We start from the raw sequence: 18,012 nt of genomic DNA, 5'->3' as shown, positions 1-18,012 counted from the left end.
TCAAAGTCCAAAGTGATATCTTTAAATGTTGTGTTTTGTCAGTCCGAAACCCAAAGATATTTAGTTTAATGTGATATAAAACAGAAAAGCCTGAAAACAGCATAACTTGCCATTTTCTGCAGAAGAAATGGCTCAAACAATTAATCAATTATAAAAAAAGTTGCCGATTATTTTTCTGTCAATCAACAAAACCTTGCAGTTCTAGTGTATATACATTACCATGCATATGAACAACACTGATGCCACTCACTGAGTTTTTCAGAAAGTCCACATTGAAGGTTTTACCCTTGAGGAAATCCAACCAAGGACATGTGTCCACTAACAGCAACAACTGTCTCTGTCCGCTTGTTGACCCTCATGGGGATAGAACGACAGGCTGTCCATCCAGGGGAATACCTGTCCTCTTATATTAAGAGGACTGAGTGTAATGGACTTGAAAATGTCACAGTGACAGTTTCCTTCTTAAAAGGTTCTTTCCACCACAACTTCCCCATAACTATCAGCTTTTCAGACACTGACTCACGCTGGGAGCTCAGAATTAGTGCAATAACTATGACTATATGCAGGAGAAAATGAACACTGTAAACAATTAACTGATTGACAGATTGATTATATGGTTGCTTAATTGTTACGCTCTCAGTCCATTTTTCTCAGTTGCTGTCAGTTGACTAAAAAAAACAGTGTTGCCAAATTGGGTAGTTTTCCACCCAGTTGAGAACTTTTTATTTAATTTTGTTGGTGCAAATTGATTTGAGCAGGTTGGGATAATTTGGGCTACTTTTGGTACCATTTTCCACGTAAAGTTCGGCCATATTCCAATAAAGCGGCCTCATTTGAGTAGTATGATTGTAACAAAGTACACCCATTTATTAGTAAGCGTTATCAGATCAGGGTTTGGGAACCTTTTTCATGTCAAGGGCCTTTTCTTTTTTTTTACAACATCCTTCGAGGGTGATACTAATTATTGAACTCATAACCTCAAGAAAGACACAGCCCATTCATTTCACTTTTCTTATATGCTGTGCAAAAAAGCAACTTTTTTTATCCATGTATCTTTCTGTTTTATCAGAAAACAATCCTTTATTAGTCACACAACGGGGAAATGTATCTTGTCAAAAATAGTCAGCAAAATAACATGTGGTGGAACAGTCTGTTCTTGGTGTGGTGGTCTACCGATCTATCTGTCCATGTTGTTATGTTACGCTCTGCAGAGAGCTGCTTGTTGGGCCAAACTCCACTCGTCATTCAGCTCGTGCAGATTGACATGTTTCGTGTTTCACCGCAAGCGCGTCCGCACAAACTAGGCACACTGGTTTTTTGACATGACGTGACCACGTGATGACACGTTCCGCTCGTGTTGTGTTCAAGGACCCTGACCTTGGCCAGGAAAAACAGTCAATTGCCCGTCTATTGCTGTCTAGATTTTATTTTTGTTTATGAATTACCTCGAGGGCCGGATCAAATGGTCTCGCAGGCCGTATACGGCCCGGAGGCCGGATGTTCCCCACCCCTGCTATAGATGAAAGCTCTTGATAATAGGCAGTATGTGGGAACCTAATTATTCCCAGCCCAGGTTGGTAGCACTCTTTCTCCGACACTTCTCTTGCACTGTAACTGTATCTGTTTCCAAAGCATGAACATTTCAACACAAGATATGTGCATTAATCAAATTATGCTCTAAAGGGGTCAGTTGTCATTTAAATGTCAGTTATGACAAACTGTTGGCTAGAAAATATGCTTATCTGCTAATGTTCTGGACTGTTGTTTTGCAGCAGTGACTTACGTTCAACCAGAGGAGACTCCAGATGTTGGTACCTTTGGAAAAGGCAGGCTAGCTGTTTCCCTATTTTCAGTATTTATGCTAAACTAAGCTAACCATCTCCAGGCTCCAGCTTCATTAACAGGTATGAAAGTGGTATTGACCTGCTCGTCTAACTCTTGGCAAGAAAGCAGAAAGGTTTATTTCCCAAAATGTTAACTGTCTCTGTTTCTTCAGCTTAAGCATTTCAATTGAAGACATTGATTAATTGAATAGGTATCTAACTACTACCTTCTGCCAACTATGAGCAAATGACAACATTACTTGGCAAACAGCCAATTCAAATTGTAGAGGGACAATCTGCTCCACCTGTGTCATCAAATATTAACATCCAAATATAACTAGAGCAGCAAAAGTAAAAGTACTATAATATAGGAGTTTCTTTTTTACTAATCATACTGTGAGTTTCACAAAGTGATCAATAAAGTTTTATCTTAACCTATAGTAATACATGATCAATTATTTCATGATTATATTTTCTATTATTAATCCGAATCTTCAAACTAGCTAAAGCTTTCAGATAAATGTAGTGGAGTAAAAAGTATAATATTTAGTAAGTATAAATGAGCAATACCTCAAAAATATACCCAAGTACAGTACATGTACTTAGTTACTCTCCACCACTGCATACTTCTTATGAGATGATGTGTTGTTAGAGATAACAAAAATAAGATAGCCTATTTAACATGTTCTCACTTAGCGGTAAAACCTTAAATTACAAAAATGCTTCTGCTGTAAACCACAGCCGTCAGTTTTCTGTTTTCTGTCTTTTTTTCTTCTTTTATGAAACTGCTGATGTGGTTAAAGATATACAAACCTGTTTGAGTGAAATCTCATCAAAGCCTTGCCTCTTCTTTTTGTCTTTGTTATTTGTATATTTCCACAGTGACGTAAAACTGTGTGTAAGAAGACATTTTTAGATTCAATTAGTAAAACAGGAAATACAATCCAAGATTAAATAGACCATTTTGCTACCAGGTAAATGTTGATGGTTATGAGAGTGAAGCCCTTTAATCTGTAATTTATTAATCATTAAACATTATTACATTATTCATACTGGTGAACAAGGACCACTTCTACAGAGGGACGTTCACAACATACATATTACATTATTATATACAGTGCAGTGCATTACAGTGGATCGTTATATGTGTATTACCGGGATGAAGGGATGGGGAGACTGGGAAGGACAGAGGGAAGGGGGAAAGGGGGAAAGGGAGAGGAGTGTTTGGATTGGAGGGAAGGGGTGTTGTGATAGTAAGTTGTCTTTTTATTACTTCTTTTTTTTCAACCACAGTACAGTTTGTTCTATAAAAGTTAAACTCATAGAGAGATAGAGTGCCACATTTTCACAGCTACTGTTAGGTGAACCTACTGAAAGTTGACTCTTGTGGGAATATCAAATGAGATACATTTTGTCATGAGATGCTATAGAGAGATGCTATAAAACATTCTAAGATAGTCAACCTCCTTCCAGAGTGCGGAGACCCTGGAGGGAAGGCCAAAGGTCAAAGATCAGATCAACGTGCATGCGTGCTGCAGACATTCAGACGTGTTCGGCCATCGTGAAAAATGGCCGACCCCCCACTATTTCTTCCTCTGTGTTTAGGCATCATTTTTGGTGCTTTCCCTTTTTATATATAAAAAATACAAAACATAACAGCGAAAAGAATTCTGTTGGTTGTCCCGTTTTTCTCCTTTTTAATTTTTTCAAAACTGTTTTTTGTTCGTTTTCATTTCATCATTTGGTTGGGTTTATTTTTTCCTGTTCTCCTCCAGTCACTTACATATTGACAAAGTATACAATATTTTACAACTGAACAAGACTGAAAGATAACATTTGATTTGTCCAATCAGATACAAGGCCCGTATCCTATATCCAATTAGAGAAGTCAACTGGAAGCTAACCAGTAGTAAGCAACACAACAAGCCTATGGTGTGAAGGGAGCTGTCCGATTTCAGCTCTGCATTAACATGAGCACCCGCCCTCGGGGACAGTAGGCTCTGCCGGTTTGTCCAGCTTGATGTCAATCACTGGGAAAAGTCCAGTTAAGGAAAAGTCAGATGGTAAATGAGCGAAAGTAAAATATTATGGCACGACATATGACAGTCAAATGAGTAATGCTTTAAATTACCGCCCGCAAGTTACAGTGTAAATATTTTGTATAACCTTTAATAATCTCATGATATGACAGGACAAAAATATTTTATGATATATGATGATATATATCAGATGGATCTTACTTTGCATCCCAAAACTACATTACTGTTTCACAGTATTTATCAATTTAAAATAATATAAACAGTAATTGTATAGCCACAGCTTAGCCTAATGTTTTGTTCTCAAGCTACAATCATTGGTTTTCCAATTAACACTGTCAGCACGTTTTGCCAATTATTTTGGCTTGTTACCCGGTAATAATATTACTGTAACCCATAACTATTAAATAAATACCCAGTAATTTAAAAAAATACTTAGAGTGTAATTTATGTCTTTATCAATTATTAGGCTGTAATTTAAAGTCAAATGCTAGTTGTATCTATCTTTATATTGTAAAAAGATGACATGAATAGAATATAGTAATTTCATTTAATAGATTTTCATGAATTATTTCTCTTGTATTGATAAGTATCTCTCTTTTCAATCAGACCCTCATCCATCCTCCATCACACAACCTCAGTGTATGTCACTTCCCAGACGACCACTATGTGGTGCTGTAGCTGTGCCTCCACACTACCTTCCTGGCTCTGTGCATTTCCTTTCTATTAAGCAAAAAAGCTTTAATGGCTGATGCTTCAGTAGGCTGGGCGGTCTGTTTGTACTAGCGCCAACAACCACTAAGAGATTAAAAATAAGCTGCCTATTTCTTGGCTGTGTGGCTCTCGGCACCGTGAATCACAGCGGCTGTAAAGGATACTGCCTTCAGGATTTGCATCGTCCAAACTTTCCATTCCAGGTAGGGCTGCTGCAACCCGACGAAACAGCTTGGAGGAGAGGAGGAGGAGAGGAGAAGAGGGAGGGTTAGGGATCATAAAAGTTGAAAAGAAGATGTACATATAGGAGAAAATGAGGGGAGAGCATGCAAGAGAGGATAGCAAGAGTAGGACGGTTGCCTTTGTGAAGATATTATGTGTTTTTTATGTATAGAGTGAATCATTTGATCTCCTAATTAAGTACTAAGTTACAATCCAGTACTGTTTTGTGAAGCTTGCAATCTTCAGTGTGCAGGCTACCTCTCTTTTTCCTTTGTTTGCTACTTTTGCCCTGAACCCACTCACATTGGATGTGCACAATACCTCCTTTCTGCACATTTTCCACTACACTTGTTACGACTTTTTTACATATTAACACACATTTTCTCTATTCTGGATGGTGACTCAATCACCTTGGAGGGACACAGGAATGGCAGAAAGGCTGGGAGCAACTGACAGCCAAAATACTGTGAAATGTGGTGAAACTGCAGGGATCACCTGTTTGACATTGCAGCCTGTCTTGGCACTGGTCTCGATGAACATGACGTTCAGCTCTTTGGCTCTCTGCTCTCCTTCCTCGATCATGATTTGCCTGCAGGAAAATCAGGCCACACTCAGCATCACGACGTCGAAGCATAATTTATTCAGTACTGACATGTTGCTTTTAACGACACGCTTTCTGCTCCGTTAACAAAATATCTTCATGTCAAAGACTACATTAGCTAAATATTGTATATGACATATTTACCTCTTCTCTTCCAGGTCTGTTTTGTTGCCGACTAGCATGATGATGACGTCACTACCTCTCTCTGTCCTGACGTCATCGATCCATTTGCAGGTCTGCTGGAATGAGTTCACATCTGCGTAGACCAGACACTTACTTTAAATCAAGTCTTTTCTGTGCTAACAGTGTTAAAATCCCTTGTACAAATAGAGCTTCTTTACTGTATTATTATGTATTTCAGACAAAACGACAGATCAAGAGCATAGCAGTACAATGCATACAAGCTCATTGGTAAATTAGCAGCTTGCTGCTCACTTGTAATGTCATAGACAACCACAGCTACTGTAGAGTCTCGAATGTAGCTGGGGATGAGACTCCTGAAACGCTCCTGCCCAGCAGTATCCCACAGCTGCAGCCTTACCTGCATTTACACACATAGACACAAATACACAGACACACACACACACAAACACACACACACACACAAACCTTCAACAACATCATACTACACACAGACTATACAGATGTAAGGCCTTGATGTAAATACACCAAAGGGATAAGCCAGTATCAACTTGTATTATTAAAGAAATAATATTAATACTAGCTGAAGTAGTTGATCCACGGGAAAGGCTTTGACTTCTTAGACCTTGAAAATCCAAAACAATTACTAGCAGAAATAACCTTAACATAATCGTGTTAGTCTGTGAAAACAGTTGTAAGCCAAACAAATCAAAGATTAGTGTACAAAAACATGAATTCATCTTTACATGTGTAAAGATCTTCATATGTTTACTTGAATGTTAAATGACAATAAAGGCTTCCTACTGTTCGGTCTTCCAGGTACATTGTCTTTGATAGGAAGTCTATTCCAATGGTTGCCTGCGGTGGAGAAAGAACAAAAATCATTAGTATTAGCCAGACTTTAAAAGCTAAATGGCTCCATGCACGATCTGTTGTTTCGAGCAGATTGACCGTTGTTTAAATGAAGGACAACACAAAGAGCTGTTCAGCTAAAAAAACTAAAAAAACTGCCAATAACCACTGAAATTGAATCGGACTGAAAAACTAATATAATTTGTATTACCCTCAGGGCTCAATCATTCAGACTTGTTATGTAGCTAACTGCTAAGAAAGACAAGGGACACAATAATCTGTATTCTCTTTTTAAGAGCCTTGCATTGCATTACGAACATTTCCTTTTGATAATTGTAGTGACAACATTCAAATTAACTTAACTTATATAGACCCTGATTTGTAATGTGTAATGTGTGTTTCAATCAGGCATTTTTGGGCATTATTCAGTTGTTTGTCGGTCACTATAATACCAAAGAAGGCTTAATATATTGTAGACCTATAGTGTGATAAATCCCATTATTCCATTTATTCAAATCTAACATCACAGGACTTTTGGTATTGAAATTGTTTAGAAATAATGGCAAAAAATAGATAAGCTTATCCAAGGACACCACTGTCACCTCTTAAGTACAGTTATTGACCTGATCCAGTCATCATATCGTGCATTATATTCTTCTATATACATTTCTATGTGTTCTGATCTTTTTGGTTCTGCGTCTGGTCCGAGTCTCACCTGATACGTGTTGTCGAAACTGTCATACATGAATCTAGTGATGAGAGATGTTTTCCCCACTAGAACAGAGAACAGAGGTTGATTTTTAGTTAGGTGTTAGTTCAGATGATAAAGAATCAAGATCATGAATACACAGATTCCTGAATAAATTCAACAGAATGATATAACATTTACTGTCCACTGTATTTGTTGGTGTGACAGAATTCACTTAAATGACAAAATGTGCAATATACCATTCAACCACTGCCATTGTAACATCACGATCGAAAGAAGGAAAATGTCTATTTCAATATTAGAATATGACATGAAGAGTTGAAACCATTAAAAGAAAAACCATAAGTCATCTTATGTACCTTAGAACAAAATCTGCCTCATAATTCGATATAATGTCAACAACTGTCCTTTTCCAAATATGAAAGAAAAGGGCCCCAAAAATCCTCAAAAATATACCAATAATTCAATTAAAATTATCTGAAGTTAATTAACATCTGTGATAATTAATCAAGGAGTAACTTGAAATTCATCAAATAAATTATCTTCCATGACAACAAAATACAATTCATTATGAAGTAAATAATTAACAAATATGATTCTACATTTTCTGTTCTAAAAATTCATTTAAAAGACATAGAAATTAGTATCAGTATATATCAATGATTAGGTGAAAGCAAAAGCAACTTAACATTTCACACTGCTGAAGAAGATGTTTAAATGTTCTTCAATATCAAATCAATGTGAAAGAAATGTGTGGCGAAAAAGAATGTCAATAATGAGAAACTACCTAATGGAGCTTTTTATGACTGCAACTAAAATTGTTTTAATGAAATAATCTATCAACCATTAATTTGGTTATTCAATTAATAATTTAGTCATAAAATTGCCTGTTAAAAATCGGCCAAGGTGACGAATTCGAACGTGTTGTTTTGTCTGATCAACAAGTGAAAAGTTAACAATAATACAAAACAGAGAAAAGCAGGAAATCCTCACATTGGAGAAGCTGCACGCTCACAGTATTTGACAGTTTTGTCCAATTTAATGATTGAAACATTGATTATCAAATTACTTTTATTATTAATATAGTATGATGGTTTGTGTTGTTTTGTATGTATTTTCTTTTTGAATGCAGATTAGGCTTTTAATGCTCTGGTATGTGGCATTGGTCCATGCTATAAACGTATATAAATGTCCCTATAAATAAACGGTTATATATTACATTTTAAAAATAGTTGTCGATATATTTTCTGTTAACCAACGGATCGATTGAATGAATAATTGTTTCTCTTTTATTCTATATTCTTTCTTTTATTGTGATGAAGAAAGAACAATTAGGAAAAGAGAAGTTGTGTCCAAAAAATGATCCACGATCACTAAAAATGTACAAGGCCATCCTTAAGCAGACAGACACATAACCCTTATGTAGCAGCGTTCATAATGGAGGACCAAGGTGAGCCTTGTGAGCTGGATTCTTATTTACATCCCACCCAGCACCATCTTTAGCACCATTTTACATCACATCTACAACATGAGTGAGGACTGGACTTTTCCAGCAGGCCCCGGACTCTCATGCAGAGTCTCTCTATGCAGACATCAGTAGTTTTGAAGCCAGCGATGGGCAGTGGCCACACCAGGCCTCGATTCAGCACCGTGGACAGCAACATTGCAGTGCAGGCCACACAAACACACACACACACAGGGAGGCTTGTAGTCGACACACAGCCTCCTCATAGACATGCAGTACACACACTGGAGCATCACAATGTAAGACACAAACACCAGTAAAGCTGTTGTCATATTAAGCCTATTTGTGTTTATTCTGCTGCTGTATTTTATGGGATATGAGCTCCTCCTGCCACTCTGGATGTCTGATGTCTGAACACGTATTCAGGCAGCTTTACAGCGCTAAACCATTATCGATCAGCACCTCCCGAATTTGTGCCATCACATTAAATCACACACAGTCATTCCCCACCCTAAATAAAACTATTTTTGAATAAACAGTATAATGTTGTGGTATTGTCAAGATCGTTTTTATTTCATTATGTATGGGACCGAACCGGAGACTGCGAGGTTTCGAGATGCTACAGACATCGCCAGCCTAGGGTGTGTCCCTAACTGACACATGGGGGACTGTTTATTCATCTTCTCTAAATCAAATCTAAAAAACCCTGAGATGGAGAAAAACATTACACACTGTCATGTAGTGGAATAAATGATTGTTCATGTTAGAAATAAGAGATGTGAAGGAAATAAAGCGGTTATCTGGAAACAGGCTGAGCATATTTTGTCGGTCACTGCAGCACATCAAAACATCTGAATTCATATCGCCTGCTATGATGCGAGTTATGACAATTTGCGACAGCTAAACAATCCTCAAGGATAATTAGTACAATTAGCAGTGAGTGGTCGTGATGGTAATAGTTAATCCAAGGGTGACATTTATATGCATGCGAGGTTTTTTTCTCCTTCGGTTAATCAGATTTTCTACAGTCAACGATTGTGCCAAGAGATACATGGTCATCAAATTACCCAAAGCCAGTCACATCCTTTAGATTCAGCAAAAACTTTAAAATCAACAAGGATAACATACATGGCCTTCTACGCATGTATAGCATTAGGGCAGGACAACACCAAACATCCCCAAGATCTGACTCACCGCTCTGCTCTCCCAAAAATACGAGTTTAAATTTCCTCAGGGGGTTCCCTAAATCTCCTCCAGCTGACATGGTGGCAGATAAAGAGCTCAACTTGGATTATTTTAAATGTTCTTATCGCTAGGCGTCTCCTCCGTTGTGGGTGCGCAGGGGGATCCTCCTCTCCTCACAGAATGATGGGAATGCAGCTCAACATCCTCCTGTCAATTTAGGGAGCTTGTGCGCATGCGCGACCTATTTCAATCCGTCACCTTTCTGTAGGAAACCATACGAAACTATGTTTTTTATGTAGATATAAGATTATAAAAACATGCATGGCTGTTATATAAAGGTACATGACGGTTTAGTACATTACATTTTAAGTCAGTTGTATATTTATTCAGGTACTGTACTTTCTTAAGTGATTGTACCTTAATTAGTATCTAATAAAACGTGATGAACACTATATAAAGTATTTAAAATTAGAGCTGAAATTATTAGTTGTTTAATTGATTAGTCGATCAACAAAAAATGTATCTGCAACTAATTGTTTATATAATAAAAAAGAAAAAAAAAGAAAAAAAAACATTCCCAGCATTTTCATCTTCTAAAATGAAATGTGAGGAAATGTGAGCTTTTGTTTGTCATATTTTGATAGTAAACTGAATATATTTGGGTATCTTTTATGATATACTTCATCTTTTCAAGCCCCTTGAAGTGGCAATAGAGTGCTAACACATTATAAGAATACTCTGAGATCTTAATGAAGTCATTGAATTGTAAACAACGATTTCTGTGGTAGTGCTGTCGGATTACAAAAATGATATCATAAATGGAATGGTGTTTGCAGTAAATGGATGTAAAGAAAATGTTATGCATAACTTGGATGCCTTTGTTTTTCAGTGATTGGGATGTAAACAACTAATAACTGTAATTATAAATTAAGTTTGTTAAATAATAATGCATCAATAATTCTAAACAGAATTTTATTCAGCTCCCGTCAGTTAACCAAAAATAAACACACCAACATGTCATCATTTTGTGCAAAAATTTCAAATAAAACCTTAATACTAATGTGCAAATTCAAACAGCTCTGCCTCCTTCTCCTTCCAGAAAGCAAAGCTGCGGTCAATATATTTACAAATGTCTTCGTTGTTGAAGCAAGAGAAGTTTGTGTCACTGCCACACTCTTCTGGAGTTGCAGTTTGAACTATAACTTTGGGTACGAGTCTGGAATCTGGCAACAATGATGGCGATGGACAGTGACACGGTCTCGAGTCCCCAAAGAAGCGAACTTTGATGTCCTCGAAGCCGTCGCTCCACTGTCGACTCCCAGCCTGGATTTCCTTGAGAACAGCCTTGTGGAAGTCCCTCACCATCTCCCAGGAGAAACAGCCTACATGGTCAAAGACCTCGAAGCAGAGTAGATGTCTCATCTTCCTCTCCTCCGATGACAGCTCTTGCTCTAGGATGTGGAAGTATCCCAGCATGAAGAGGTCAAGGGTCAAGCTGTCGTGGGTCACTGCAACACCATCCACGTCTGGCAGGAATTGCTCTGGGCAGAAGGTTACTCGAGGGGGTGGATTTTGTGAGGAGGACGACAAACAGGACTTTTGTGAATCTTTGAGACCTACTTTATTCCTCCAGGAGTTTAGCATCTTGTCCACAGCACATCGTTGTTGGCAGAATTGAAACATGGAGGTGATTTTCTGTTGGGGCAATGCTCCTGTCACTCTCCCTGACAGTGCTTCCTGTCCCTGTCTCCGTCTCGCTGCTCTCACTGAAATAGCATATGCAGATTTCTTCCAGTGGCTCAGGAACAGCACCACGATACGCTCTTTCCTTAAGCTAGTAGTCTCCATTATAGGTATAAGGTTTTTAGGAGGATCGCAGTGGCTCAACTCGCAGCTGAGGCCTGTGTTGGCATTCTGGTTGTTTAATTCTGGAGCTCCAAACATTACCTGGCCTCCTTTCATAACGCCAGCGAAGGGATAAATGCCCCCAATCTGACCTTCAAAGTTGGATCTGAGGTTTCTGACCGACACCCCAGACTGCTGGATCTCCCTCTCCACCCTCTCCCTCCGTGCTCTGCTATAGCTGTTGGTCTCCAATCGATGGCTAAAAGCGGACGCCATCCCTATGTGAGGAATCCTACATCCACTAAAGGTCTCTTCATGTGCTGTCACCGTCTCTTGGCCCTGTTCCGGCAATCCTTGGCCTAAATCAATTCCTAAACTATTGCTTACCCCCTGCAAACCCCTCATCTCCTCCATCATGCCTTCCACTATCCTCCTCTCTCCCCCCTCTTCTGTGGTTTGCGTCAGATTAGCCACCAGCAGCGACATACTCTTAACAATCTCTGAGACACGACTGCACCACATTGGCAAAGCGAGGGGCATTTTCCCCTCTGCGTCCATCTTTTGTAGAACCTCTTTGTTAATGGAGATGTTCACGATTGGATCAGGTAAAATGGACCGCAGCTCCTCGGTCAGCCTGGTCAGCTCCAGCTCATAGGCCTGGCAGCGCTTCTGCAGGGAAACAGATTCGATCTGCTGCTGCAGATACACGAGGTCATCCTCTGTTAAGAGCTCCCCAAAGGGCCCCAAGACTGCGTTGTGGGTTTGGGAGTACTTCCAGCTGTCCACTGGCATGTAGTCATTAGGCATGTCCTGTTAGAGGTACAAATAAATATTTAGCAAACAATCCTGAGAGATGATTTTGTCAAAGGACTAATTTAACATTTTAAATTGTTCTCTTTCCTGGTGCATGTTAAACGAGAAAATTAAAACCATTCTGTTTGTCCATTCAATATGAAGCTTCTTAGTTTGAGAACCATTAATCTAAATAGTCTCTACCTCTTGTAATCCTGTCACATATGATTGTGTACACAGATTTGTGCTCATGCATACATATACAATTACATACATCACCTACAGACTCACACACAGCCCATAAAAGTACACATGCGTACCTGTCTCCTCTGATCCTCCTCATCCTGCAGCCTGACCTGCAGCTGCCGCACCATCACCTGTCGTTTCCACTCTGCTATGGGGCGGCCGGCTTCATCGTGAGTGGGCACCAGGGAGTCGATGTCAGCCAGGATCACATCGACGATTGGTACCTCGTCCATCAGCTCATCACTGTCAAGCTTCTGCTCAACCATGTAAGACAGTCAGAGTGTCAGTGGTATAGTCGGATTAGCCAAAATAACAACACAAGTCTATTTTCTGACACTCTTTATGTCCTCTGATGAATTACCTAAGTGACCATCAACTGTGCACCAGTGGGTCCTAAAAGTCATGCAAAATTCTGTAAATATATACTGTATATTAAAAATAAAACAGTATAAATGTAACCCTAACACCCATGGTTCATCCACACAGGTGTCATCACTTAGCTTTGATACACCTTTGTCATTCTTATTTATTCATGAACTTCGATGACCTCACGTATTTCCCAGCACAGCTCCATCCAACTACACACTGAGCCAAGGCCTAATTAACTATTTGCTACACCCTCCCCTACAACAGTGATTGTCCAATTATAGCTCAGTTATCCTAGCTATGCATGCCCCATCAGTCAAGCTTTGGGTTTTTCAACATGTCGAGTGGTGTGCAAGGGGGGGTATCATGTATGTAGCCATCAAGTGCATAACTAAGATGCTTTTACTGGGTTATTGTTTTAAAATATGACACCTGGAAACATCAGAGATTGAGTTGTCAACCAACTCACAGAGCTAGCGTTAATTAGCTAGCTTGGCAGAAGTAGTGCAGGGCCTTTAATACGTGAAGATTCATATTATGGTGCATTTTTTGCAGCAGAACAAACTTCAGACCACAACATCTAATGTTCCACTCATGTAGAGAACACTTTAATGTTATTTTGTGCACTTATTACAGAGTTTATGTTTATCTGGAAGGCTCACCGTTTGTCCAGTGAAGACGGCAGTGAAGCCAGCGTGCTTCAGAGACTTAATAGACTTCATGTGGGACATCAGGGTGAGATCCCTCTCTGGAGGCTTCAGATAGCTGAACGATGTCACCACTGTAACATAATAAAGGCCAAGTGTCAACAATTCAGTTTTAAAAAGATTCAAAATGTTTTTGTTGTTGTTGTTGTTCACTTTCAGTTGTACATAATGACATTGTGGAAATGCTACGTCACGGACAGTTATCCGTTGTATATATGTTATTAGAGACATTCTTATTGACAATTATCTGTATCTAATTTCAGGAATATCTCTCACATTTTTGAGTGATTAATAAAGATTCTTCAAAAACGAGATTCTTCTTCAGAAATGGTCTCTTTGTTAATCACCTGAGGAGGCCACCTGCACATTCTGCATGGAGCCTGTGTTGTATTTCTTTGAAATGGCAGCAGGGGTCAGAGAGGAACAGGTCACAGGAAGTGGGGAAGGGTGTCGAGGCAGGGGGAGCACCTCCTTCACTGGCTGCTGGACACACACACACAGAACAGGGGTGAGCCATGCTTCAATGACAGTTCAACCTTGTTTTCCTCACAGTGCTTTTATTTCAGGCTGTTCTCTTTCACTGTTTGTACTTATATAGACTACCTACGAAAAGTAGTGCACTATAATTTGTATATCATCCACGTGAGCCAGGACATGCAGGGCTGCCTCTAAGGAAGTCAGGTGATATAGTATAGGGGTGGATGAATGGGTCAAAAGAATAAAGGGCTTTCACACAGGTGTACATTATTTGATATTTCCTCGCTCCTCGATCCTTGCTTGAACCGGAAGTCGTTCTGGTGGGCTATCTTGAAGACCTTCCCAAAGCTCCGAGGAGCGAGGAGTGAGGATGCACGAGAGCAGCCTTCACGGAAGTATTTTACCAGCAGACACGCCCCCTTACTGGACATCAGTTTTTGATTGGACGCTGCAGCTGATCAGCTACTGATACATTTCCACATCACTCGAGTTTCATACCCCAGTTTAAACAGATTAAACTCAAGTGCATCTTTGTTTTTATTATTGTATTTGTTTTCTGATTAACCATATAGTTAAACATCTGTTAATTGTTGGCCTAAACAACAAAACGGACCACGGATAACTTTCTTCATTAAAATAAATATTTTTCTTTTCATGATCTGTTATTTCTCCCATCAACTTTTATTATGAATACAATTACATTTAGAGAGAGTCGAAGAGTCTGTCTGTCTGTCTGTCTGCAAGAAACCCTTTTGACATCTATATTTTTATTTATCGTCGTCTCCATTCAGTCACATGTGAAGCTGAACATTCCTGAGCGTGAGGTTTGATACGAATTACGTATTTTCCCTAAAACATTAAGCCTAATAAAAAAAATGTCCAGTGTTCAAAATAAACCATAATCACATTGTGGGTTATTAAATAATGAGTTCACCATCAGAATATCAAATAATAATAATGCATAATTTTTATTCACGTGTTTGTTAGACAGGTACCAGGCTGCTGCTGCTGCTTTGGCAGTGATAACTGTGTGCCTTTGTTAATATAAGCAAAGTGCACGTGTGGGCACAAACTCCATCAAAAGTCTCTACAGATGTTGAAGCAGACTGACAGCTGATCAGCTGTGATCGCCGACATCAGAAGCAGACGTCCCTTAATGTGACGCTTCAAAGGAAAGGACGTCTCATTTCTCTAAAACCACATTTCCTCGTGTCCTCTCTCCTCGCGTGGTTTACTCTCCATGCCTCTCCTATGGGAGGGATTAAGACGCAAGTGAGGGAAACGGATGCAATTTAAGAGATTTAGCATGTACCCCCGACCGCTGTGCGTGTCCCGTGTCCCATGTGAAGCCAAAAGTCAACGTTAAATTATGTTTGTTAGAAAACGTACGTATGTTGAGCTAGTTAAGTCCAAAGTAACAGACTTACTTGTTTAAAACCAAACCACGATCGTTTCCTAAACCTAACAAAGTAGTTGTGTTGCATTAACAGGTTCTGCACTGCAGGGTGTTGCGCATGCTCACTGATCGCTTGTGTTGCTGTAGGAGAACTCACAAAAAAACCGTTTTGTAAGATATCATATGAAACGTTGATACGCTGTTTATTAATATGTTGATGTTTTGTGATGTGTGTAACTGACCCTGTTATCAGAACATCATTATCATTATCAGCTTGTTTTCTCCAAGGAGCTCCAGTGATTCATGTTTGCTTTGGTGCCTACTTTGCTCATCCCTGTTAACAGTAGCCTATAGGAAGGTCAGTGATGAATAAGAATGCTAATCTTATAAAGTATATTTATTTCTGTGATATTTTTTATGTAATGAAGTCTTTTTTATATATGCATTTCCTTTTTTGAGTTTTAGCACTCTTCAGAGTTCAGCAGATATTTTTGTAGGCATTGGTTTGAATCTTTTTCTAACACGCTTCCCTTGGGATGCTGAATACATTTTGACCTGTCATAAGCACAGGTGTAGCAGGTAATATTAATTATGACTCCTTTCCAGCAATTAGTGATGTTATTAGATACACCTGTGATTGGCACATTAAAGTCTCCTACTGTTATTTACTGTTATCTACACTAATGATCGGTCACCTTGCTGTTCTCCATGTTGGCTCTGTTCATTCACAGTTCGGACTTCTTAAAGCAGCAGGAGCTCCTCTTTCTGAAAAGTGACAACAAGAATAACAACATTTGATAACAACTAGATAAAGTGGGCAAAAGAGGACCCCTCCTGGAGAGAAATGTGACACACAGCGTCACACAGCAGTGAGTATAAATGATTTCAAAGTAATCTTCTAAGAGACCGAGACCTCCTTGATGCCACACATGCGCCATGTAAAGAACACAGGCTGCAGCTCGTAGTACTTCTTCAAAAACAAGAAGTGGTGAAACAGGAGCCTGGTCAGCGAAGGTAGCGTAGCCCACACAGAGTGCAGGAGAAAGTGTGTTAGCGTTTGGAGAGACATGATATCCTGCTTCAGGTAACCTTCCTTATTCACAGGACTTTCTCATAAGCTCCGCGCCATTCAGTAGCCTAAATACTACATGGACAATTACAGTGTTTCTCCCAATTAGATGCACACGTAAGAAGTCAGATGCTTAGCTTTGTAAATTGTTTTGTGCACAACATCGATTATTACCATTTGTAAAGATTTAATTTTAAGTACATTTATATTCTGATATCTTCATGACTGGGAAAAGCTTGAAATATATTTAGTGTTTTTACATGCAAAATGCATTGTATTTACTGCTTTTACCAATCTAATGCAGTCAATGGTTTGCAATATACTTAAATTAAAACGTTGTCATTTTTCATGTTGTTTGTCTGCAACACATCGTCGTTGATGCCCATCTTAGTCAGGATACTCTTGAAAAAGAGATTTAATTTGATCTCAGTTAAGCATGGCTGATTAAACGAAGGTTAAAATTTCAATAATAACATAATTACGTGTGTTTTTATTTAAAAGAAAGAAGAGTTTCACTCTGCAATTACATAAATTAAAAATTCTGTTATTTTTTGTCATATTCCAATATATCAAGTTTTGTTTTTACATAAGTTCTATAGCTCTTAATTTTTCATTCAAAATCTGGTATTATATATGTATATATATATATATAAATGCATACAGTATGCATGCAGTACTTACAATATATCCAGAAACTGTGGACTCACCAACAATGTGACAGTGAATGAATGCAAGGAGGTTTCGAAGAATTATAGAAAAATATGACTATAATGAAAAACAGACAAATATTATGGCATAAAATCCAGAAGGTGTTGTCTCTTTACTCTGGAGCAGCCAATAAAAAGTCAGACCAAGGAGCGGCATCACCTGGACCCAAACCTCAGACGGGGGCCCTTCTTAGTGTGCATAATTAAAGAAGTGGGATAGGGTGACTGCACCTGGAAGTATAGAACAAAAGCTTTGTGAATGTATGTAGGAGACGACATACTGTAGGCCGGTGGGGTGTGTGTGTGTGTGTGTGTGTGTGTGTGTGTGTGTGTGTGTGTGTGTGTGTGTGTGTGTGTGTGTGTGTGTGTGTGTGTGTGTGGACACCTCCTCACATTGTTCACATTTTCTCACTTGATGAAAGTCAATATCCACGGTTGCAGCCAAGTTATTGACTTCTTGTGGCACACACATTTGGCTTTGGAGCAATATAGAGTTTTGTATTTTTGCGTAAGTATATCAATTATTATATATTATTAATTATTCTGCCACCAGCAGTTGGTTTCAGTTGAACATGTTGCTATAACAACCCCTACCGGCACAGTTCCATAGCAGTTAAGCTAACATTGTTACATCCACCATTTTGTCAGATTCGTGGCCA

General features: G+C 38.9%; 2 protein-coding genes across 2 annotated transcripts; both read right to left on the bottom strand.

Annotated features, from left to right (window-relative positions):
- Nucleotides 1–2,798: 2,798 nt before the first annotated feature.
- On the bottom strand, nucleotides 2,799–9,950 carry LOC115022003 (ras-related protein Rab-6B-like). The gene is made up of 8 exons (XM_029452783.1): nucleotides 9,758–9,950; nucleotides 7,105–7,163; nucleotides 6,342–6,395; nucleotides 5,832–5,937; nucleotides 5,541–5,652; nucleotides 5,291–5,384; nucleotides 4,738–4,804; nucleotides 2,799–3,853 (listed from the first exon to the last, which is right to left on the bottom strand). The coding sequence occupies exons 1-8, from the start codon at nucleotides 9,825–9,827 to the stop codon at nucleotides 3,789–3,791; spliced, it is 627 nt and encodes a 208-aa protein (XP_029308643.1). The 5' UTR covers nucleotides 9,828–9,950; the 3' UTR covers nucleotides 2,799–3,788.
- Nucleotides 9,951–10,738: 788 nt separating this feature from the next.
- Nucleotides 10,739–14,612, bottom strand: LOC115022336 (espin-like protein). Its single transcript, XM_029453305.1, has 5 exons — nucleotides 14,448–14,612; nucleotides 14,052–14,184; nucleotides 13,660–13,778; nucleotides 12,706–12,885; nucleotides 10,739–12,403 (listed from the first exon to the last, which is right to left on the bottom strand). The coding sequence occupies exons 1-5, from the start codon at nucleotides 14,610–14,612 to the stop codon at nucleotides 10,805–10,807; spliced, it is 2,196 nt and encodes a 731-aa protein (XP_029309165.1). The 3' UTR covers nucleotides 10,739–10,804.
- Between the last annotated feature and the right edge of the window lie 3,400 nt (nucleotides 14,613–18,012).

Source organism: Cottoperca gobio, chromosome 17 (genome assembly GCF_900634415.1).
Source record: "Cottoperca gobio chromosome 17, fCotGob3.1, whole genome shotgun sequence".
Lineage (NCBI taxonomy): Eukaryota > Metazoa > Chordata > Actinopteri > Perciformes > Bovichtidae > Cottoperca > Cottoperca gobio.
The sequence above is the reverse complement of the archived record's forward strand: the minus strand, read 5'-3'. Positions and strand labels throughout refer to the sequence as shown.